This window comes from Mytilus galloprovincialis, chromosome 6 (genome assembly GCF_965363235.1).
Source record: "Mytilus galloprovincialis chromosome 6, xbMytGall1.hap1.1, whole genome shotgun sequence".
Taxonomy (NCBI): domain Eukaryota; kingdom Metazoa; phylum Mollusca; class Bivalvia; order Mytilida; family Mytilidae; genus Mytilus; species Mytilus galloprovincialis.
This window is the reverse complement of record NC_134843.1, coordinates 34,947,861-34,973,126: the sequence shown is the minus strand read 5'-3', so window position 1 is coordinate 34,973,126 and position 25,266 is coordinate 34,947,861. Positions and strand designations below refer to the sequence as shown.

The 25,266-nt window shown below is 30.4% G+C and overlaps 1 protein-coding gene across 5 annotated transcripts in view; it reads left to right on the top strand.

Annotated features, from left to right (window-relative positions):
* The window catches only part of LOC143079471 (b(0,+)-type amino acid transporter 1-like), a 45,587-nt gene extending 20,720 nt beyond the window's left edge, over positions 1 to 24,867 (top strand). The window contains exons 1-13 of one of the 5 annotated variants that reach the window (XM_076254824.1): positions 1,118 to 1,209; positions 10,918 to 11,130; positions 11,554 to 11,655; positions 17,649 to 17,909; positions 18,529 to 18,654; positions 19,437 to 19,536; positions 19,984 to 20,028; positions 20,620 to 20,743; positions 21,473 to 21,576; positions 21,997 to 22,093; positions 22,850 to 22,999; positions 23,786 to 23,954; positions 24,500 to 24,867. In XM_076254824.1, the coding sequence (XP_076110939.1) occupies positions 10,932 to 11,130; positions 11,554 to 11,655; positions 17,649 to 17,909; positions 18,529 to 18,654; positions 19,437 to 19,536; positions 19,984 to 20,028; positions 20,620 to 20,743; positions 21,473 to 21,576; positions 21,997 to 22,093; positions 22,850 to 22,999; positions 23,786 to 23,954; positions 24,500 to 24,573 (1,551 nt within the window). In that variant the 5' untranslated portion in view covers positions 1,118 to 1,209; positions 10,918 to 10,931 and the 3' untranslated portion in view covers positions 24,574 to 24,867. Of the gene's footprint in view, positions 1 to 1,117; positions 1,210 to 2,087; positions 2,294 to 5,520; positions 5,617 to 7,608; positions 7,802 to 10,917; positions 11,131 to 11,553; positions 11,656 to 17,648; positions 17,910 to 18,528; positions 18,655 to 19,436; positions 19,537 to 19,983; positions 20,029 to 20,619; positions 20,744 to 21,472; positions 21,577 to 21,996; positions 22,094 to 22,849; positions 23,000 to 23,785; positions 23,955 to 24,499 lie in introns of those variants that run through there. The other 4 variants (XM_076254823.1, XM_076254822.1, XM_076254825.1 and 1 more) reach the window with 4 other exon arrangements.
* Positions 24,868 to 25,266: the final 399 nt, after the last annotated feature.

The following is a 25,266-nucleotide window of genomic DNA, read 5'->3' as shown; positions in this document are numbered from 1 at the left end:
TTATCAGAACACTTACTTACATCCTATACCATTATTGTAAAAATATAAGCTGACTTCCTTGTTTTGATCCTTGTGGCCTTATTTGTCTATTTATATTTTATATATTACTACATATATTATATTATAGCATTGTACATAGATTCTAAGCCTTCTGCTCTGAAAGACACCATGACCTTGGGTGTTGTCAATTTTCTGTTATTTTGTTCATTTTCATATGCATTCACTAGTTTTTAAGTTAAAAAGGAATTATTTTCCACCAAGGGCCACTTTCCCCGGAATTATTTCCCACAAGGACCACTTTTCCTGAATTACTTCCTTCCAGGCCATTTTCTACTGAATTATTTTCCACTAGGGGTAACTTTTGCTGAATCATTTCCTATCATGGCCATTTTTCTTTGATTTTTCCCACAAAGGCCATTTTCCACTGTATTACTGGTATTTACCACCAAGAGTAATTTTCCACTAAATTATTTCCCTCCAAGTCCATTTTCTCCTGATTTATTTCACTCCAGGCCATATTCAAAAGAATCTTCCAACTATAGAAATAATTTTACTAGTACAAAAAGTTTTAATAATTGAAAAAGATATGTTTATAACTTGCTGTAGGTCATGATCAGTTGCTAGACAGTTTGATGAGATGGATTTGAAATTTTATATGCCAATATTTTTTTTTAAAGCAGCCATCATGATTACGTAAGATCATGCATCAAGAGTTGATTGAGGAGGAATAAATTGATTGGATTATGTTTCTTTATTAGTTTTAGCCAGGAATTTATCCAGATTACTTGGTGTAAACTTATTCAGGCACTTGAAACATTTCTACATCAGTTAACAAATAGTCATTATCTCTATTTAAATAAAACTTTGAATAAAGCAATAATCTCAAAAGAGAAAAACATGATTGAAGTAAATTAGGAATTAATGGCTGCAGTCAGTAATTAGATTATAGGGTCAATTACCTTCTGCCCATGCTCAACCTCAGACTGTCCTTGCATGAAGAAATGCACGTAGGTATGTCATTCAGGTACAAATGACAATCACGTCAAATGTAACATGCTGAACATTTATCAAAGCTTAGCAAGATTTATATATATATATATATCAAACCATGTATTACTTACCTGTAAAGGAGATAAAAAGTATAAGAAAGTTAAAGTAAATAGGAAATATCAAAAGTTTACAAGTGCCTATTAGAAAGACACTAGACAGGTAATACAAAATTAAACTATTTTATATCCTTTGAAAAAATCAATTTGGTCTGCTTTGATTTAGGAAAAAACATTTCATATTTTAGAAATACCCTTAAAATTCAGATTTATATCAATAATACTAAATTTATCTATATAATCGCTTTCAAAAAATTAATTTGGTCTGCATTGATTTAGGATGAAACGTTTCATATTTTAGAAATTCTCTTAAAATTCAGATTTATGTCAATAATTAAGTGATTTCCTAGAATTTTGTTTTTCTCAGCAAAATTCAAGCTGGTAATTATAGCATATCACTTAATCTGAATAATTTGTATTATGATAATTTTATGTTTTCCGATTAACGCTTATGAACTTTTTTTTATAAATTTTACTCAATTGAGAAAAAAACTGAAAATCCTGTTATTTGTTCTTTGTTAACTTTATATTATAAAGTACAAAGTGTAAATTCCTTGGTTTGATATTTATTTTAAACTGGGTGGTCAAATAGCTTGTCTCAAATTGATTCATTCTATAAAAGATAAAATTGATTCTGTGTCTAGATATTTCAAGCTGTTGCTAGACCTAGTCTAGTTGCCAACAGGAAATACATAATTACATTAATACAATGCCTTTATGCATTGTTTTATTTTAAGCAGGAGAGAAGATATGTACTTTTAAGATTGTGACATTTTGAAGTGAGAATTGTAAACAGGGAATTAATGGATAATTTATCACTGTTTAAAGTGCTGCATGATCAACTTCTATTTTGAGGTTTACATGTAAATGAATTTCACTATGCACTGGGACCATTAAATCATTGAAGAACAATCCTATATTTTTATTGACAAATGTCCTGTTAGTATAAGTGTGTGGTTACGTGAATTTTACCCCATCCCTGGTGTTATTGTACAAGGTCAAAGGTCCTATGTCATCAGTTTTTTAAGTGAATTTCCACAAATTACTGTTGAAATCACCTACGATTAAAGAGTCAAGAAAGTATATCACCATATCTCATGTAATCCGTTGTTTGTATTACTATATGCTACAACTGTAATATAAAAGGTCATAGAGGGATATTGTTAATGAGAAGATTTCTGTTAAAGGTAGGATAGCTTTACATTATAGTTTCATGGTACAATACATTTACAAGTACTGTAGAGGTAAGCTTTTCTTTGCTGAAGCCGGATTATTTGATCAAGAAGCATGCTAAGGAAATAAAACCTGTATCTTTTTGCTGAGTTAAGCAACTAATACCATTGCAACAGTTTTCATTTTTTGATTTGCTGTTAGTATATTAAAAACTGATCTGTATGTTATGAAATATTTGTCTATTGTAAATATCCAGGTTTTTATTTTGGAAGCAATGTAAATATTATGTATCATTCATGGAGGAGTTGCTTTCAATTAAAAAATTCAAGTTGAATTTATGAGTTGGGAATGGAGTTTTTGGATTGGGCTATATATTAATCTGAAATTGATTTTCATTTCTTTATTTACAAAGTACAGTAACATTCTTGATTTCTTTCTTTTTCAATATATTTCTGCCATATGCCATGTTTTGTATTGAACTGCTGACTTTTACTTGGAACTCCTCCAGAATCTACCCTATTTTATATGATAAGGCTGTTTATAATTATGTCTTGTAATCTAAAAATATGCAATGGTGCTTAAATGATATACAAAGCATTAATTTAATTATTAAAACATGAGGTATGACAAAAAACGTATATTTCTTATCTTCATTATTGGTTTAAATATTAAGGCAAATATATTTATCTCTACAACATAACACTTTCAACTGAGGAAAAAAGTTCTGGTCTCTGAAAACTCTTCTCTATTCATGAATAAAAAAGATCTATGAGACAGTAAACCAACAACAAAAATAACCAGAAAAATTAGGCGGCAATATAGTCTTCAGCGATAGACAGGTGTCTTCATGATAAAGGTCAAGCTCTAAATTGCCCAGAATCTGTAACAGTTGTGACAAGATTAAACATAAACCATCAAAATATATGACATACAGCAACTACAAACAAAATTCCTGAATAGGGACAGGCACATGATAATGTGCATTGGTTAAATATTTTGTTCATATAAATGAAAATGCATAATGGATAACTATGGTCAAATCTTCTTAATAAAAAGCTTAAGTGAAAGAAAATATACATGATGCTCATGCCTTCATTGTTTCCATATGATTTGCGTGGTTTTTTTTTTGTACACAAAATTTGAGTTCTTATAGAGATGTGTAAATGTTGTTGTTTTCCAAAAATTAGTTCCTATGGAAAGATCCATATAAAGGAAAGTTTTAACAATGTTATTGTAGTTTTACAATCCCAGATTATAATTGACATATTTATAACATTTAAAATTCAATAACATAAGTTTTCATTAGTTAATCCTTATACTCATAATTTGATATACTACATACCATACATAAAATATTGACTTTCTAATGGTAAATATTTATTCAATTTTGCTATTTTTAATGGTTAAATTTAAGTTCTATGGAACAGTTTGAATTAATTACTGGACAGTGGTATGTTGTTTTATCAAAATTCAAAACACTAGCAATGGAACGGCACGGGACGTTTGCGCTTTTTCATAGGACATTTGCGCTTTTTTTTGTGTGGACACTTGCGCTTCAAAACATAGGACATTTGCGCTTTTTAAAATTGGACAATTGCGCTTTTTTTTTTTTTTTTTATATCTATGACTTCCCTCCTTTTTTATACGGGCTTGGGACCGGCAGGTTTGACCGAGAAATAAATGATCAAGTTTCTGTCAGCGCATTGTTCATGATTATGATCATTTTTCTGACTCAAAATGTTAGAAGTCCCATTGTCCGTTTTAATTCTTGCATTACAATTTTTAACAGTACATCTCCATGAAAGGTCTTCAATTTTTAGGGTTTGGCCGAAACGATATAAAAAGACATATACATCTTTTTTCCTTTACTAGTCTCTATAACTTTAAACTCTATGTTCAAGACTGTGTCAATGTGAACTAACTAATGACAAATATAAGATTAATATAATGATAACTTCTCATTAATACTACAGGTAGTCAACTATAGGTAAAAAGCGCAAATGTCCGGTCAATTTAATACAGGTGAATCAAAATTAAAAGCGCAAATGTCCATAGTATTTGAAGCGCAAATGTCCTATTGTTTTACAGGTAAAAAAGCGCAAACGTCCTGTGCCCCAATGTAACCTGTCAAATTCAGTTGTTTTGATAGTTCTGTAAGTTGACACTACTTAGAGCAGTGAGTGCACACAGTTTCTTCACAACAGTATCATTCTTTATGCTAAAGTTAACTAGGTTTTATTATCCTAGGCATCATCTGTAGAGGATCTTGGAGCAGCAAGGGCCCAGAGATGTGCAGCGTGTAGGCCCACCAGCATGTGGACACGCACTAGCACTCATCATCCTTGCCCCAGCTTTGGGTCAAATAGTATCACTGCCTTGTGATTGGATTTTTAAACTAAGGCTATGGAAGTAAATCCAGACAGAAAATCCGGGTAGATGAAACTCCATAGCAACAGCAATCGTCTAAGGGATGGAAACCCCTACAGGAAAGCTGCTGGTCCTCCAGGTTCAGGGGGTTAGGCGTAGGGTCAATCACCGTCCCTTGGAAAAAAATATTGATTACAGAAATGACTACAATAGCCACTACTCTTTCTCTTAGCGTTTAGTTAAGTTAATTGATTTCAGGTATTCCAAGCAATACCTGTGGTAGCCATCATGTTTAACTTTGTACTGCTTACCCTTCCTTGGATTACTGTGAATCATGTCCTTAGTTTGGTGGATTACCTGAAACCTAGCAATGAGTTTGGTGAAGTAGGTGTTTCTCAATTTGCTTTTCTGTATAATGTTTTGTAGACTTTTAACGTTCGTCTTTTCTTTCAGGAGGAGGTAGGAGGTGTCCTGATCCCGAAATCCATGGCTTAAAAACATGAAATCTAGAGGTCCCAAATTTAAATAAATTTAAATCCTGACATCCTGAAATTCGAAAAAAGAATTCCCAGATACAGAAAGAGTCAATCCCAAAATCCCGAGCTGAAAAACACCAAATCATGGTCCTATCCCCCCTCTTTTAGGCTTTTGATCATTTTCCTATTGGTGATGGTATTTGATGGTATCTCCTTTGCTTCGACTTATTGTTTTTAATTGCTTCTTCAGTATCTTCATTTTTTTAAGTCAATAAGAAAAAGAAATAGAGGTCAAGCACCATTGACCTTATCACCCGAGGACAATTTAAATCGTGTATTGTTAAGAAATTATGTTTGAGGATTATAAAGCTGATCCGATTTTATTTAATACCTAGTCACAAAACTTAACTCTCTTGTCTCAGTATACATATTGTGTTCAGGACTTGGATGTATGTGTGAGAACAACTTGGGATAAATGATGAAGCTCAAAAACGGTAAATGCATGTTTGTATAGTTATATTAAAATAATAATCGGTAAACTATATGGAAAAGAGTTACTACAATTGTGAAAGTAAGATGCAGAGAAATTTATATTCTTTAATGAATTATTCAGATGTTGTTGTAAACATACTGATTGGTTCAAATTTTACAGCAGTTTTGTAAACAGTTCAAGTAAAAAATTTCAGTAGTAAAATGTGTTTGTGTGGTACATTTTAATGTTATGGTTTTGTTCCTTGAATTGCATAGATTGAGACTAAGAATGTAATCCATATTCAATTCTAATGTCATCAGACTTAAACATTCTTTAGGGAGCTTTCTTATTTAATTTGTTCCAATCTAAAACTAATAAATCACTTGAGAACCATTCCTTAAGTGATATTTCTGAGTTCCTGGGAGTATTTTGATATTGATATTTAGAGAATTTTTGCCCTGCATTTATGAATATGCTGTATAAAAGTGAAGGAGTAGATAATATAGTATGTGTTAAGTTAAACATGAACAATACAACCCTGTGCTTATGGATAAAGGACAGGCATATTGTTTAAAAGGAAGAGTTACTGAAACAATGATAGCCAAAATTAAGATTCATTGAAATGAATATATAACTTGTGTCTGGGGTTGTCAAGAAAACATGAAAAATTAGAATACAAGTCTTGTATCGATTGTACAATCCTAGTAAGCTTCAAACATACAAATTTTCAACAATTCCATTGCAGTGTTGCTGAAATTAAAGAAATTTATTTTTAGTACCTGTCCAGATGTTAGTTGAGTTGTTACCATGGAAACATTTTATTAATTGATTTAAAATGCCTGCGCATTTATTTTCAATATAAAAGCAAAAAGATGTGGTTTGATTGGCACTGAGATGACTCACCTCCAAAAATCAAATAAAGTAGAAGTTAGAAACTAAAGGTCACTGTACAGCCTTCAACTATGAGCAAAACCCTTATTACATGGCTCATTATGTTAGGGTTTACATAGAAAATCCTGTCAGATGTGTTTTCTTCCAGTCATAGCTAGGTAACCATGGAAACAAGAATCAAATAATAATTTTCAAATATTTTACAGCAATTTAAAGGTTTTCATAGAAAATTCAAAGTTGATTATATAGAAAACACTTACAATTAACTGCAAATATAACTGAAATGGCAGTTTATTAAAAAGTTCAATCACCTTCATTAAAAAATGCTTTGTCTATTATAATAAGACCTTTTATTAGGCTATATTGCTTTATGGTTACTAACGTTAGCATATTTCAAGGACAAAAATCTGTCGCCAAAAAGGATAGTCTAATCCTGAATATGCATGAAATATTTGTTAGTGGATATAACCCATACATCAATCAAGGAATAATGAAAATCAAATCAAAGCAATAAAAAGGAAATGTGGATTTAAACATTTCGCAAGTGCCCAAATATTTAAATAAAGTATAGTTGACCTTTTATGTATGGTGAAAATCTTATTAACATACACAGATCTTTATGGATCTCATGGGGAAATAATTTAAATTATTTGTTTAATTTGTATGCCGAGTAAATTAAATGTATTTACTTTCTTAGCCGAACTTAAATCATGTGTATTGGAATTTGAAAACGTTCTATTGTCATTATGAATGATTACTTTTATAGCTCTTTAAATTATAGCTGAAAATTGATTTTTTATGTATATGATATTCTAAATGCTTTATGGAATGGCTGTATTGATGTTATAAAGGTAAATTCAGATTCTTATTCCCCCACGATAACTGCTAATTAGTAATAGAAGAGGAAACAGGCGCATAGTTTTAGCTTCCTGTTACAGCAGAGATATATATTAACAGAATCTGGAACGATTCCAATCTATCTCATGTACGTGTTTGGATAGGAAGGTTGTGATTTGTGATGCATGGGAAAAGCATAGAACATGAAAGTGACATAATCTCGTAATATTTATTGTTGTGTTCAACATTTAATCATAATGTTATTGATCTTAAGATAAGTCTTATTGTGATAGTTTAAGCTTTGATTAATCATTTGGAATAAAAAGAAGATTAATCGATCGGAATATTTGTGATTTAATGTTTTATATATTTTGGATTCGATAGCTGTTTATTTAACATGTGGCTCTTGGATTAACACAATCACTTAGAACTCTAATATTGAACTAAGGAAAGTGAAAATATATTTTATTCTGAAATTGGTAAGTTTTGAAACAAGTTGATTTTAGAAGGCTTGCAATTAGTTCTTCAAATATTCATTTTTACAAAACAATATTTCTTAGACGTATTTTTAAAATGACTTTAATATTTCCCACCAAGCTAAGCCTAAGGTTTAGACATTTAATTAAGCAGATTAAAATATTAGGAAATTAATAATACATGTATATACAAAATCTATTGGGTTGGTCTTTTTAAAATATATTGCATCATTTGTTTTATATTTGTAAGAGGAATTTCATCACTTTTTTGTACTTCTAAAAGCAAATGTGGTTTGTGACATTAAGACAGTAACTAAACAACAAAACCAAACCAAAGTTACATCTCATATTTATTAGATCTTTAATATTCGGATAAAAGGTATGTTTTAGGACTTTGATTTATAAGGAAGATTTTTTACAGCAAAATATTTGATCCTTGTTTCAAGTTGAATGGATTCAAATAGCTTTATATTTAAAGATTAGTAACTTGTTTACCCCTCCAAAAAAAATGTGAAGAAAGGCTAGAAATATAAACATGATAAAATGTGAAGAAAGGCTAGAAATATAAACATGATAAAATGTGAAGAAAGGCTAGAAATTTAAACATGATCAAATGTGAAGAAAGGCTAGAAATATAAAATTGACATATTCTTGCCTAGTGAGTAATTCAGAGCTTCAGTCATGTCAGTGGTCAAGTGGTCAAAGTATTTTGTCTACTTTTTCACTAGCCTATCAACACTGAGATGGAAGTTCCAACCTGGCATGTGCAAGGTGAAGTTCGACTCCAGGATTGCCATTTTTCTGGATTTGGTGGTTCTCTCTGGGCACTGTAGGCTTCCTACACCAATAAAAACCTTCCACCAGGAAATAGCCAATAGTTTTGAAAGTAGAGTTAAACAATTAAAATCAATCAATCAATGATTTATGCCACTTTTTTGAAGGGCATCTGCATATAAAATGACTTACTTCATTCCCTGTTTTCAAATTAAATTGCAATTTATACATCCTAGAATCTCATTTATGATACCATGCTCATAAATTAGTAAACCAGACACATGTTTTGTCTACAAAAGACTCATCAGTGATGCAAAAACACACTAAGGATTTTGCTTTATTCAATTTCACAAAATCGTGAATTTCAATATTGTCTAATCTGTGATTTCATCATCACATATGTTTAACCAATAAACCATGTGTACAAGTAAAAGCAACAAATTTATGTTTTGAAGTGGTATGCACTTGTGCATTTTTCAACCAAGAGTTTATATATGAAATATTACAGTCATTTCTAAAAACAAACTCAGAAACATAAATAAACATTTCATGTGAAAAGTTATAAGATAAGATGTTTGAATTGACAGCACACTTATTAAATTTAGCTGACAAAATCAAATTGACCAACTTATATCATCCAGAATATAAATACATGTATACCTGAGAATCTTTCTAGAATAAAGAAATTTTCACATAAGAGTAACATAAAACTATGAATTTATGTTTCCCCTTATCCACTACTGATGAATTGTTTAGGAGGAAGAAAAATGAAGAGATAACAAAAAATGTTAAGATATATGAAATGACATGCAGTCTTTGAAATGCTGGTTTTCTCATATCATACTCATTCATGTTGTCTCATTTCAGTGGGAATGTGAAATTCTACCTCATTGAAATGGTTAGAACCTATCTTGCTGTTTTGAACTTTTAATTTAATATTAAATGTTACAATACTACAAACTTATCTTTCAAACCTGAATTTAGCAAGCCTTGCACAATTTTAATGGAACTGTTTTTTTTTTTTTTTTTTTTTTTGTACTATTACAGGTATCATGACACCCACCATACTACATTATTTTTCTTAAATTAATAGACCATAGAATCCAATGTGTTATAAAGTATAATTTATCCTAAAACATTATAAGAGTATCCGGTATTTGTCTGCATAATATCTTGGAACATTAGAGTTGTATCCATAATAATCAGGTACACATATACAGAAATTACCGGATGCATTTATTTTTGCAGCATAACAAAAATTAAATTACAAGAATTGTGATTTCAGGAAAAGCTATTAGAATGTGAATCTTTATTATTGCGATAATCACATATTCACATTATTCACATGAATAAAAACCTTGCTTAAATTTTTGAATTAACTGTATAGAGTTAAAAATAGCAGTCTTTATAGAAAGTGAGCAATGTTTATCGATATTTCCTTGAAGCCAGTAATTTTGATGATTATATCGTCTTACAGAGATTGATCTGTTGGAAGAATTCTGTTTGTTATTATGTTGATTGGGTAAAAGAGATTTCACAGGAATGTCTTAATGGCACTGTTAGATTGGAATATTGCTTCTTATTGCATAGATTAGTTCAGTAATGTTATTGTTGGCATGTGGATAAAACTGCTTCCTTAATTTTAAAACTGCCTGAATTTTTATCTGAAGTACATCATTGATGTTTTGTTTTGCATGACATCTTAAGATTATACATTCTTATTGGAATGCTCATTTTGAAGATCTTTGAGGTAATGGTGCTACCATCAAAAGCCATCAATGTAAAAAAAAAACTTAATGGTATGCTCTTTTTAATAGTTTTTGGTTAAATGGTGCTACCATCAAAAGCCATAAAAGTCAGGAACCTTATTGATGTACTCTTTTTGATTACTTTTTTTAATATTCTCTGTGGGAGATTTTTTCTTTTGTATATCTAGACTGTAGATCATAGTACACCTGTACACCAGAATAAGAATAGCTGTACACAGTCACCATTATTTGACATTGTTGACCAATCATGGTCAAGCTTAAGTTTTAAAAAGGACACCCAGCATGCTTTAGTTTTTGAAACAGGGTTATTTAAAAGTGCAAACAGGGGGTCAAATTGGTTTTCAGATGTTAACATATCAATTGATAATCATCTTGTGAAATGAGCATAATTTGCTGAAAAGTCAATATTTATTTTGCATAAGAATGTTGAAAAAAATGGAAACTTGTTACAATGGTATTAGTTTTACAGCTGTTACCAAATATAATTACATCAGAGGATTTTATATTACCAGTTATTTCTTTGGAGAACTGAGTGTTGAAAGCTTTAATCTCTGACAAGTTAATTTAATTTTTCAGCAAATAATCAAGACATGGCAGACTATAGCAAAGATGATACCAAAAAATTATTTGAAAGTTTTAATGGATTATCAAATGGTATTGTTGGGGATGTGAAAGATGCAATAAATAATAACAGTGTTCTAATCGACCAAGACAAAGACAAATGTGTGGCGCTGAAGAAGAGAATGGGACTTATGTCTGGAGTGGCATTAATCGTAGGAACAATGATAGGTAACTACATGTATGATAAAACAGTGAAAACTGTCCAAAATTGTATGGGTATTTAACCAAACTGATTTCTCCTGTTATATTTTGCACTTTGAAACTTATGCTGTCTAAATAGAACCCTGTTAACACCTATACCGAACTATTTTTGGCATCCCAACTCATAATGTTCATTGTAAATAACCCTGTCAAAATCATTCAATATTAATAATAAAAAAGTATTGGCTTTCGAAAAAGCTTTTCTGACTTAAGCTTTTACACTTATTTCTGGTATAAACAAAGAATTATTTGAATCTGGATTAATCTTGAATTCTAGGAAAAAATGATAAGAAACGTATGATGAAAACTAATTTTTTTTAAATTGTCCTGAAAAAAGGATGTTTCAGTCTAACCTGGAATAAAGTTAATTGTGTTAATTTCTGTTTGCAGGTTCAGGAATATTTATTTCACCCAAAGGTGTATTAATGAGCACAGGATCGGTGGGTTTGAGTTTTGTGGTGTGGCTAGGATGTGGTGTCCTAGCTCTTATGGGTAGGTATATAATTTGTTGGCTTTGGTTTTTTCCTCTCTTACCAAACAAAAAAGAATTCTTTTATGCTTATTGATTACTGCTTTGTAGAAAAAAATGCAAACTGAACACAATATAACTATTACACAGATTAAAGGTACTTTTGAAGAATTATGGTGAGATTAGTTAAGAGCTTCTAAGGAAGTCCTAGGTTTTTGGGGCTGCTGTTCTATAACAGGAGTTTTGTGTATGATGAAAACAAGTAAATCAGTATACATGCTTAATAACACAATGTTCTATCGTAATAATCAAGAAAAAGCACAAAAAGAAACACAAATAAACAGGCATGAATGCTTATGATTACAAAGACTTGTAGTGTAATGCTTCGCTAAAAGCCTCACATAAAATTGAAATTTTCACCGCAAAAATTATGTTTTAAAATGTTCAAATGTAGTTTTCAAGACACAATAGGAAGTCTTGAGATTGCATGGTGGTCCAAGAGCTTTTTGATACATGCTTTGGTCATGGTAATGTAAGATATCTAGTGACTCTGATAAAGAGCTATGATGACTCAGACTTTATTTTGTTAAGAGTTTAAATGCATTTGTTTATTCTGATATTGTTATACTGTTATAAGAATTAATAATGTGTGAGTTTGAAATGTTTAACTACACCAATGCTTTGTTTGAATCATTCAATTACAAAATAAAATTGTTTGCACATAACTTAAAAGAATCATCTATCATTACATGTATTACCATTTTCATTTCCATAAAGACAAATTAGAGACAAAACCATTTTGTTTATATCCAAATTGAAATATAAAGATAGATAGTATACTTTGTTTATTTGGCAAGTGATAAGAAAAAAAAAGAAAAGAAAAAAATTAAAAAAAAAGAATAGAATGAATTGGAATGGAATTTTTAAAAAAAGCAACATTTTTTTAATAAAAATTTGAATGATACTTAAAGTAACCTTCATCAAATATGTTAAAAAATATTTTTTTATAAAGAAATGGTTTTTTATTACATTTTTCATTGATTATGAGTTCTTCATGCTTATTCTATACATCTATTTGAAAAAGGTTTCTCAAATAAGTACATGTATTTTTAATGTTTTTGCAGCTGTTGTATATGGTTTAGATCGATTATGAATTTAATACATACTTGGTATTTATGTATGTAAAATATTAAGTTCATATATCGTGGAATGTATGTGGATCAGCATATAGCTATATTATCCATTTAATTTTAATCCACTTATTATTAAAATGTTTAAGAGCATTTCCCTTTAATCGTCAAACAGACAATTTAATAGTGATAAAAGGGGGATTTCAATGTTAAATTCTGTATTCTGAATGTAATTTCTGTACAGGACTATCACCAAATTAATGAATCCGTCCCTAACTATCAAATGTTGAGGTTGAAGGGTTCTTGATGAATGTAAATCAAGAAAAATGCATCAGAAACACAAAATTTATCTTAACATTATTTTAAGTCGTAATTTTCGAATAGTAAGAAAACTTTCGGCAGGCTGTATCCCCTTCACAACTTTATACGGCAATATAAATATATGTTAGAAATATAACAAACTTATTGATACTTTTATTCTAAAGTTACAATTTGAACCATTCAGGTGTTTCAAAATTAAGTATTGGCTTTCTAAAAATGCTTGTTTGACTTTAGCTTTACCTTTAGGACTTCAGTTCAGTAGGGCTTAGATTGTGTTTTATGTGGGACTGTCTATTGGTATCTCATTTTAAATAGGTATGTGTTTGCCTAAAACATTGAATTCAAAATAATTCTGTTCAGAGCTGTCTGGTTGTCTCCCTTCTTCCTCATTTCTTGCAAGTGGATTATTTTGTTCAGAACTAAATCAGGGTTGCTTCCTTGTTCATAAAAAATTGAAGCTCAACTCAACTTTGGCCAGTAACAAACCTTTTTTTGGGTAGCATCACATAAACTGTTATTGAGTTATGTACCTTTAAAATGTTATATGAAAGTGGAGGTATCATTTGTGTCCCATGGACACATTCCCTTTTAATTTATTTGGAATTAGTAAAATATATTGGAATAAGTTTGAAGTGTCCCGAGAGGGAAAAAAAGAGATTGAAAGGGTCAGATCATTCAGTTGGTTTTATTTATTGTTTTCTTTTGTATGTTAATTCCATTGCATATATACTTTTAAAAATTTTATTGTTGTTTTTGATGTAATGAGGTTAAACATTTATTTATATAGTGAGCATGTTACTATTTCAAATGAATGTCTATATTTTTTAAATACAATGTACGTTGCAAATTTTTTTTTTAAATATTTTTTAGAGTCAGGTAATTTATTTATGATTAGTTTGAAATTGATAATATTTTTCAATTTTTTATATGATATGGGTATTATTGATTTTTCATCTGTCCAACATTAGGACGTCCATCTTTATGAGTGGGAATGTTTGGGATTTTCTGAAAGCAATACATCTATTAACATTTATTTCTATCATTGTATTCAGGGAATTTGGTTCTAGAAAATAAATACAAAAATCCTTTTACTTCTTTATTGAAATATTTTGTTGTTTTATTGATTGTTTGTTAAGGGGAGACAACTTTAGTCTCCCCGCCTAAAATTTGTTGTTGATTATATTTTCTTGCACACAGGTGGCTGATGATTGGCTGTCTCCAGGAAATCACCTGATTTTCCCAGATGTAAGTAGGACAGCTGGAGCCAGTTGCAGAAGACAACTCCAAGAGCTGTCTCAAGTTTATTTTATTATTTGTGAAGAAACTGATTCAGGGGTGGTAGAATAGAAAAAAATGTATGCACATGGTGGCTTACTGTAGGATACAGTTTGTACTCATTCGTAGTAGAACTTACATATAATATTGAGAATCCTGCTGTATAATATCTAAAAATTGTAACAGCTTGCATGAACTTGTGGGGGCACTTTAAACCTGAATCAGTTAGGTCAATAATTATCTCAGCAGTTCCCTTTCTTTCAGGAAAAGGGGACTGTTCCAAAACCATCTCATTGGAGAGACAAACATGGCATAGCCATCTAAATCTCTTAAGAAAATAAGTCACCATTTTGGTCTTGGTGACAGTTTTACTCAAAATTACTTCCCCTTGGTCTTTCTTTGTGGAATTTATCCTGTAATAGAGTTGTCTCCCCTTTCTTACATATTACGAACAACAATAGCAAGATTAGTAACTTTGCATGCAGATTTGTCTTTCTGGGTGCCGAACAACAGATTGTTTTTCCTTACCCAGTGTTTTATTTAGAGGGTGAACTTGCACATATAGGATTTAGTACTTAGACGTACAAGTTTTAGCAGATTGATCATCAGTTTTTATACCCCATTAATATAATACAGTAAGTTAAGTATGCAGATTCACTATTTGAAACTAACTTGTTTCTCTTTGTTAGGGAACAGCCATTTAACTTTAAGGGGGAGTTATTGTTTTTTCCCCAAAAATATTCTGATCTCCAATTTGATGTTGAAAAAATAATACAAAAAAAAATTGCCCATACCTTTTAGTTGTTAAATTTTGAAAAAAATAATTTGCTGACTCAGACAAAAAACTGTATCCCCCCTTTGAAGTTAAATGGTTGCTCCCCAAGTCAAATGTATCAAACTGTTAATGTACATTTGATTGAAATTGAAAATGATTTTCTAATGTGCAGAAAGAATTTTAATCTTTATTAATTTAAATTCATAAATAAATATAAAAATATTTTGGCAGTATAACCAGAAAGAAAATTTTCAGACATAGAATAGTTTCGTTGGCTATGATTTGAGAAAAAAATAATTATTAAAATCCTAGTCGAAATGGGTTTTTAACTAAAACACAAGAATGATAGAAAAATTTTAAAAGGATGGAAAAGGGAAGTGAAAAATTCTAAATTTAACTTTTTTTGTGTTGTGTGTGAAATTGATCTCAAGTTATAAGGAAAATGTTCAGTTTTATGTTAAAATCCTATTTCCTTAAATGTTGTTTTAACCTTGACTGAAAACATTTTGCAGTTATCCTGAGCACAAATGCTTAGATTACTTTAAGAAGATTTTTTGTTATTTTAAACTACACACTTATTTACATGTTTTATTATTTATCTTTGCCTTTGTCAACAATGTTGCTATATAACTGATCTTGCTATTATTGTTCAGAAATGAAGGACAGATTTTGTTATTTTTTTTTATATATTACCGGGATAAAGAGGACATTACATGTACTTATAATTTGTTTTGCCTTTTTTATTTCCCACTTTTTACAGTTACAGAAAGTTTGGTAAAAAGCATAAATTTTAAAGTAAGGATGTGAAAATTTAAAGGAAACTTAACGAATTTGGCAGATTATTGAAAAGGTATTGTAATTTCAATAAATGACAATTTTTGTCCTTCAAACGATTAGGTAGGCGAAGAAACAGAGTGCCATCTTGCCCTCCTGATATCACTTGGAGAGACACGTGGCGCTGCTGTGTTGTTAGGTTGATGTTGCCAGTTCGCCCTCCAAACAGATCTTGGAGAGACAATTCTGGCATTACGGTCTTGATCCCCAGCCCAAAATTTGGCTGTTAGGATATGGGTCGGCATTTAGCCCTCCTGGAATTATTGGAGAGACAAAAATGCCACCTAAAACAGAGCCCAATGGTCCCATCTTTATATTGATTTGATACATTTTAAACATGCCAGTTTGCCCTCCTTAGCGATCTTTGAGGAACAGTCCATATGTTGGAGAAGAGTCAAGGCAGCGGAAGCAGATCTTATACTATAGACAATCATCGTTTAATGATAAATTAATTCTTATTCCAGGTTAGGGCTAATCCAAACTACCTAATACGGAGAGACATACATGGCATATAATGATAGGGACCTTAAAACTATGAAAATTATCGCAGATTGTTGATCATTCCACCCTGCCCTCCATTTTTGTGGAGAGACATTGATGGGATGTCAAACAGCCAGTTCACACTTTTACAATTTGTTTTCTATATTTCTTAAAGATTTTACATTGATAGAAAAATTGTTTTACTTGTACACAAACTTTGATACTTCATTTTATTTTCAATTAAAAATTTATTCTCTTTATAATAACAAAATTCATACTAGTTTTGCTTTTTTTTTTTTAAACTTTTTTACACTAGTAAACATGATATTCAAGTAATGTTTTATCATAAACATTTACATTTAGTTTACATTGCAGTTTCTATTAAAGAAAATTTCCTTTCAAAAAACTGTTCATCAAAATGCGGTTAAAATTAAAGATTTGAATAATTTTGAAAAAAATGAGTTGTAGAAAATTGATAAAGTACAAGAAACATTCCAAAAACTTATGTTTTAAGTAAAATTCATTAAAATAAATGTGTATACAAATACACACCATGTGTGACTTACTGGCTGATATCTGTTTTAAATGTAGTGACATATTGTCCTCCTGGAGGTAGCCGTCTACTGCCTTCCTATTTTGGGAGAGACATACATGTCACTGCACCTTTGGTTCAATTTCGTCATTTCACTTTTTAGTGCCATATTGCCCTCCGCACATGGAAAATAATGGAGCAGCCCACTTTTTCTGATCTGTTCATTGCACTATGTAACATAAATAATCATATTTATAAACTGTCTTAACAATAATCCCTGGCCAAAACATCTAAAATGTTGGTATGACACTAATAGCTGGATGTCTACTTTCACTTTTAATTTTTGAAGCTATATACTTACATTCACTTTGGAACATTTGATTATCACAAGCACTTATTTCTGGTCAAGCCTGCACCTAACAAAATTGCTTCAAGTTAAATATTAAAATGCACTATTTCAAAGAAGCTCTGAATTAATGTCACATTTTATAAAGCTGGTGGTTTTGATAAACTTTATTGCAAAATCTCATAAATTCTTATGAAAAAGATGTAAACGAAAAAAATCACTTCAAATTCAAAATTGGTGAATGCTGCAAACCAAATTCTATAAATAACTGACTATGGATATGTTTAAATCAAAATTATCAAAAAAAAAATTTTCTATTTTAGGTGCTCTGTCATATGCTGAACTTGGTACAATGATCACTAAATCTGGTGCTGAATATGCGTACCTAAAAGATGCATTTGGGCCATTACACAAGAACCTTGGACCAGTGCCAGCCTTTTTATTTGCCTGGACCTCAGTCTTGATATTGAAACCAGCTTTATTTGGGGTGGTTGCAATGAGTTTTGGACTGTATGCTGTAGAGCCATTCTTTCCCTGTGGACCATCAGACATTGCAGTTAAATTAGTAGCTATTGTATGCTTGTGTAAGTTCAAAGATTGGGTAGAGTTGAGCTGAATTTCAGCCTCACTGAAAGCTGTTTGCCACAGAACGTAGCGTTATTGAGATTAATAATATAAGGTATGGACAAGCCTGACAACTTATGGGAGACTCCAGAGTTTAAAAAATCTAACAAACCTACACTCATTCTTTAAAGAAAAAGTGAAGGTTTTTTCAGTACATTTTTTTTCAACACTTAAAAAGCATTGGATTTTTTCAAGTTAAAAAGATTACCGGTACTTATTTTAAAATTTTACAGAAATGTGTTGTAACTGTATATAAACTTTTAATAATAAAAAATAACTGTTTTGTCAATTTCATGATATGTCAGAAGTTAAAAGCTATAAACTTTAATGAAAGGAGATTTGGGAAATATGTCAAAGGTCCTGCAACCAAATGAAAAACAAAACTCACTAAAGACCTCTGACACTTTTCTGTGACTTTTAAACAGTGCACTTAACTCAGTAAATACTGTATCTGATAAGAGAGTCATGCTTGTAAAACACATTTGCTGACTTAAATAGAGAATTCAAATTTATAGGTGAGATTAATACTGTTGTGTTAAATAATTAACAATAATTGCAGTTTCTTTGATCTATTTTCAGTAACTATATCCTTTATCAACTGTTATAGTGTAAAACTAGCAACCAAAGTACAGAATTTTTTCACCATTACCAAATTGATAGCTATAGTGATTATAGTAGCTGGAGGTGCTGTTATGATTGCCAGAGGTAAGAATAACTGTCATTGTTAACTTTCAATATGCTGCTTACAAAGAACGGCAGAAAAAATATTCATACTTTTATAAAATGTATTATCACATATTTGTTACGAAAAAGTTGGGTTCTGCATATGTGATCACTTCAAAATTGTCCTACTCATTTTGCTGCCTGGGGCAAAAAAGAGGTTAATGGTTATTGTGCCCTGATTCAAAATGATGTGACGTCATTGGGTTCTAAAAGACAGTGGCGAACAATGACAGTGTTTGTATTGCAAATTATGAAACTTTTGCTGCAATATCTACTAGAAACAAAGCGCAATTAACCATTATCGGTTTAGCCTCATTTATGCCAAATAATTGCTTTTGTGTATTATCATATTCAGAAATAAGGGCAAATGTTACAATATATTTGTATGCAATATGAAAAAATTTAGAGAAAATGTGATAGATCTTCTTAAGATTCTTTTGTGGTCAATCAGATAGTTATAATTGAACATTTTTCTATTTTCTGCAGAACGTAAATATGTGATAAATAGATTATAACATGTCTTTTCCATATTGCCCCTGGTATTATCCCTTGGTCCATATCGGCTCTTGGCTATAGCCTCGGGATGATACCAGGGCCAAAATGGAAATTTTCATGTTATAATCTATAAATACTGAATATTTAAACACAAAAAACTGCTGTTCTCTTTGAATAAAAAGGAAACAGAACTAGAAATTGTAAGATTATTGTGGTAATGTATTGAAATGTGATATTCATCTGGATCTAATATGCTGTTTAATTTTTAGGTGAAACAGAATATTTGGAGTCAGGTTTTGAAGGATCTCAAACTTCACCATCTATTATAGCTCTAGCATTTTATGATGGACTCTGGGCATATGATGGGTGGTATGTTTTTATTTTTAATCATTGAAAATCTGAAAATTGCAATGAATCCTTAATAAGTTCATAACTAATATGGACCAAATAAAACACAAAACACACTGAGAAAACTAAAATGAATAGTTGCTAAATTGGATTTTATTCACTCTGAAACCAATATCCAGTCACTTTTAAACTTAATCAGCTACAGCAACAAGCATGGCCAACATGGCTAAAAAAATAAGAGGTAGTTTGTCTAATATCTTTAAAGCAATAAAAGAAAATATTACAAAGGCAGATGTTCAGAAGATCTAATTTCTATTTGTACCAAAATTTTTTACAATTTTCCAAATTCTACATATTAAGTTGAATACTTTAATAGATTAAATAATATATGATTTTAAAAAAGAAAATAAAAATTGATTAAATTATATGTTATTTGAATATGCTTAAGTGTTTAATTGTCTATTTTAGGAATAATTTGAATTATGTCACAGAAGAATTAAAGGATCCTTACAAGTAAGTTATTTAATAGAACTTTTTAAAAGTTCAATGGAATTAGATTTGAATTTAAAAAAATTTGAAAGATCCTGTTAACAATAAATAAATTACCAGCAATGAAAAATTGATGAAAATTTAAAGTTTTTTTGCCACTCATTACTTTGTACCTGTAAAAAGTTTTAGTAAGAAAAACATCAGTTTAGTAAGCTAGTTTACTTTTAAAATTCACAATGGATTGTATCTTCTTGAATGTCTAAACAGCTTACTTTTATAAAAAGTTTACTTTCTAATTGCGTGCCTGTTTGGTTCACAGTCAAATACTCCACAATTTACTCTAATGTTATATACTGCAGATTCATTTATATTTATTGGGTATTAATTTTCCTGGATTTCGTGGGTACAGGGAAACCACCAATTTAAATGTTCAACGAATTACAAATTTGCTGAATGATTAAATAGCAGACTCAAAAAACTATGAAATCAAATATACACAAAAATACAAGTTTTCTCATTACTCGAAAATTTGTACCTACCAAAATAAATGAATCCATACTTACACTATGAATTACTATGAATTATGATATACTGTATTTATATATTTTTTTCTAGAAATCTACCTCGTGCCATAATGATTGGTATACCTCTAGTCACTGTATGTTATATACTTACCAATGTATCATATCTAACAGTATTATCACCCGCAGAACTATTGTCTGCAAGTGCAGTAGCTACGGTAAGCAGATAATTATTTATAAGTTTTCACTCTAGCTACATGTATTTTCTTTAACAATTAACAATAATATAAAGCCAAATTCAAACTATTTTGCACATATATCCAGGGTGAAGAGCAACAATAATTAGCAATAGATCTTATCCTCATTTGTGAATCTGCGACACTGGAACTATTGTCTTCACAAAAATCAATTTGGCATTTCTTCTTTTGAAGTCAATTAGAGATTTGAAGTTTAAAGCATTTTCTTTTATTTTGTTTATTTATATTAGATATATATAGGGGCCTCGGTGGCTGATTGGTCTAAGTAGTTACTACTGTAATCACTAGCCAGTCAACACTGTGGTTGTGAGTTCTTGAGGGTGCACTCAACTCCAATCTTAATAGACTAGGATTGTAAGTTTTCGAAAGGTCAGTGGATTTCTCCTGGCACTCCGGCTTCCTCAACCAATAAAAACTGGCTGCTAAGAAATAGTCTAAATGCAGTGCTTAAAAGTGGCGTTAAAACACCAAAAATCAAACTATTAGATATGTAGAAGTAAATTGATTCTATTAAACAAATTAAATGTAACTTGGTTTTTTATATATTGATGTCATCGTCAGCCAAAAAAGAAGAGAAAATATGCCCCACATCTCCTTATTTTCTTTGATATATTTTTCTTTGTACAGAAACTTTCCTAAAACATGTCACATAATGGATTTTTGTATTTTCTTTATGTTTTTGACTTTCAGACATGGGGACAGAGAGTTCTTGGTGTCATGGCATTTATTATTCCATTATCTGTTGTATTTTCTACATTTGGTGCTGCCAATGGGTCGTGTTTTACAGGAGGAAGGTAACTTCAAATTTTCTGTGCAATCTTTTATTAAGTTTGGGATTTAAAATAAAAAATATAGTTTATTTATTGTAAAAAAATATTGGCATTTTTTAAAATTTAACAATATCCTTTTTATCATAATGATGTTGCAATCATTATAGTGTTAATAGTTATCTCCCCTGAAACGGTATTAGCTCCCCTTAAAGTTTAAAGTAAATTCATAAGTCCTTTTATTTGCCCTACCAAGGGGCATTATGTTTTTCTGTCTGTGCGTTGCATTGTGTTCATTCATTGTATCGTTTGTTCTTCCGTTATTTAATAAGATAGGGAGGGGATACAAAAAAACTTTAATTGATGTTATTTTTTAATATATTTGAATATATACAATATGTAATTAAAGTAAATTTTGAATTTATGATTGTGTCCTTTTAATTACAGAGTTATGTTTGTGGCCGCTAGAGAAGGTCATCTACCAGAAGTTTTATCATTCGTACACACACGACAGTTCACTCCTCTTCCATCCCTAGTTGTATCAGTAAGTATTAAGTCTGTATGATCAGAAAACTTTGTTTGGTTTTGTTTGCTGTCAATAATCAACTTTTTAGGTTCTTGCAGTAGCAAAGGGTGCCTTAAGATATACCTTTGTCCATCTGTACATCCAGAAATTGGTTTCTGTTCTCTAACTATAGTTTGCCTCAACTGTATTTTTTAAAGTTATGTGTACACAATGCTTTTTACCACAAAAAAAAACGATCAAGTTCAATTTGGGGGCTGTAAATTTACCTTTCTAGATATATGGCCCATTACAAATGGAAAAATAAGGTTAAGGTACAATAAATAAGCTATGTCACAAATTTTGTAAAATTTTGCATACAACTTTGGCTTGTTAAATTTGTACTGACAATCGTAAATTATGCATTTATCTTTTTTATCTTTTATTTTCTGAAATATTACTGAATGAATGATTTAAAAAAAGTGAACAATATAGTTGGTGGAAAAAGTTCAATTATACAAATTGGTTGCATTCTATTCTAACAGAAAAAACAGTACAAATTCAAAACAATGTAACAGACTTGTAAAAAATCACTGAAATAGACCCAACACATCAGATTTCTGACAAAATTTGAATACTTTGAAATTAAATTGATAATTATGTATGTTGTAACTTTTGAAGACATTTAAGGTTTAGAAAACTGTTTCATAAAATTTGACATGAAGATGGGTAGATCATTTCGCTCAATCTTTTATTGTAGATATATTATTATTTATTGGTTTTACTTAACAATTTCAGACAATATTAGCATGTGTATTAGTATTGATGGGGGACATATTTGCCTTGATTGACTTCTTCAGTTTTGCTGCCTGGATGTTTTATGGTCTTACAATGGCAGCACTTATAGTCATGCGATACACACAGAAGGATGCTTACAGACCATATAAAGTAAGCCTACAGCGATATATCTATTTAGTTTTATATATTGTTTATATATCAAAGCTGCAGCGTTACCCTTGTCCGTCTGTAAGTCTGTGGATCCCAAAACTTTAGTTTGCCCCAGCCAAATGTGTTCTTTGACTACATTTATTCTGTGTCAGAAACCTATTATGTGTCAAATATTTTATTACAACCAAATTCAGACCTGTTTGTATTTATGCCCTAACTGTTAGGTAGTCTGACTCAGCTTTGTGGTGTAGTACCACTTTAGCTGGACAAAGTCGAAATCAAGGAAATGGGGTATCCATGACTGACACAAAATCAATACATGTACAGCTAAAAACACACTCATAGCAAAGGAATAGGACTATTATTGCTGTTTTTCATATCAAAGTTACAGTGATGCCTTCAAACAAGGAACAAAATAAAACTCACCTCACTACTAGTCTTAGACTGTATCTAGCACCAGCTTGAGTAGAATTCTTCATAAAATAATTCAGATAGACTTTGAAAATGGTACACCACCAAATAGGGCACTGTTACTCAAAGAATATACTAGAAAGTAGTACATTTTAAACCAAAATGGTTCTTATGCATAGGTGTAAATATCAAACTATGAAGAATGTATTTTAGAACTTTTAATTTATCAGATGAAAGGTGGAGGACTGATAATCCTTGTAGAACACATTTTGACTGATAATTTTGAATACTTCATTATGTTATGTCCATAGTATATTTGTAATATTTGCTCCTGGATGTTAAGCAGGCACTAATCAATCAATCTTTCTTTTGCAGGTACCCATTATCATACCAATTATAGTATTACTATGTTCCTTTTACCTGGTGATAGCACCGATTCTACAGAACCCTAGGATAGAATTTCTTTATGCATCTATATTTATGTTCAGTGGACTAATATTTTATGTGCCATTTGTTGTATACAAAAAAGAATTATCATTTATGAGTAAGTATGATATACCATTTTATCAACAATTTATCAATTTTTGCAATGTTTATCTTATTGTGTAAATTTAAAGGGTAAGGTTACCAAAAATTGAAAATTGCATATTACATGTATTTGGATAGCTTGATTTGACATTGTGTGCAGTATTTCCTGAAATCACAATAATTTATCTAACATTTTTTTAAGAATAGGATAGGGCTCTATTATGTCATGAGCAAACTTGTAAAAAAATTCAGCACAGTGTTCCTTTTGTCAGAATCAAATTTTAATACATGTAACATCTTCACATTTGCTGTGCTATTCTATTCATGGATTAAGTCAAACTTATTACATAGATATAACAGCACCTCTGCTGGGTTATCCATGCATTGATTGCAGTGGCAGATCCAGAGGGGGGAGGGGTTCTATGAGTTGGAACCCTCCTTTATTTTAACGATTAATGCATTTCAATAGGGACATATGGTTGGAACCCCCCTTTGTTTAAATTGCTGGATCAGCTCCTGGATTGAAAATTGTGTTCCTAATAATTCCTCTCTTTTTTTCAGAACATGTGACCTACCTTGTCCAGATGGTATTTTGTGTAGCGCCAAGTCGATACGATAAAGACATTGTAGAATGATCGTGATACACAGTACATTTATATTAATAAGCTTTAATAAAATGTTTATTTTTTCTTACAAACTGTGATAGAGTACCAGGCAGCATGTCCATTGCATTTAAAGGGGATCTCTCCACAGAGAGTGCAGGCATTTGCCTTTATAGTATATTAGAATATATAGTACTAACTAAATGTTTTTATTATATTTGTTATTATTGTGATATTTTTATCCAATATTTAAGTTAAAGTTAATTAATATTTTGATTCTCTCAGCTTGCCTTGTTGTTGCTTGAATTTTAAATTCCGTTTGTTGTTGTTAAAAAGTTTATAAAAAAAAAAAAAAGTATTTAAAATGAAACTAAAAAAATGTAAAAAAAATTAAAAAAAATAATAATAAAAAAAAACAATATAAAAAAATAATAGAAAAAATATATATGTGAAAACATGTATATGAAAAATTTAAAAAAAATGTGTGCTTAGCCTTCCCAATATGAAAGAATCTTTAAAAAAAACATTGCCTTAGAAATAAAGTGTAAGGTGTAAATATTAGACTTCAATTAAGTAGTAAGTTTATATTCATTGTTTATAGCTCAAGCCATCATTGATCATCTATCCTTAATTGTGAAATAAATTCCAAATCGTTTATTGTCTTTAAACAGTATTTTTGTATTTAAATCATTGACCAGGAGAATGGTTATGTGTTACATGTAGTAT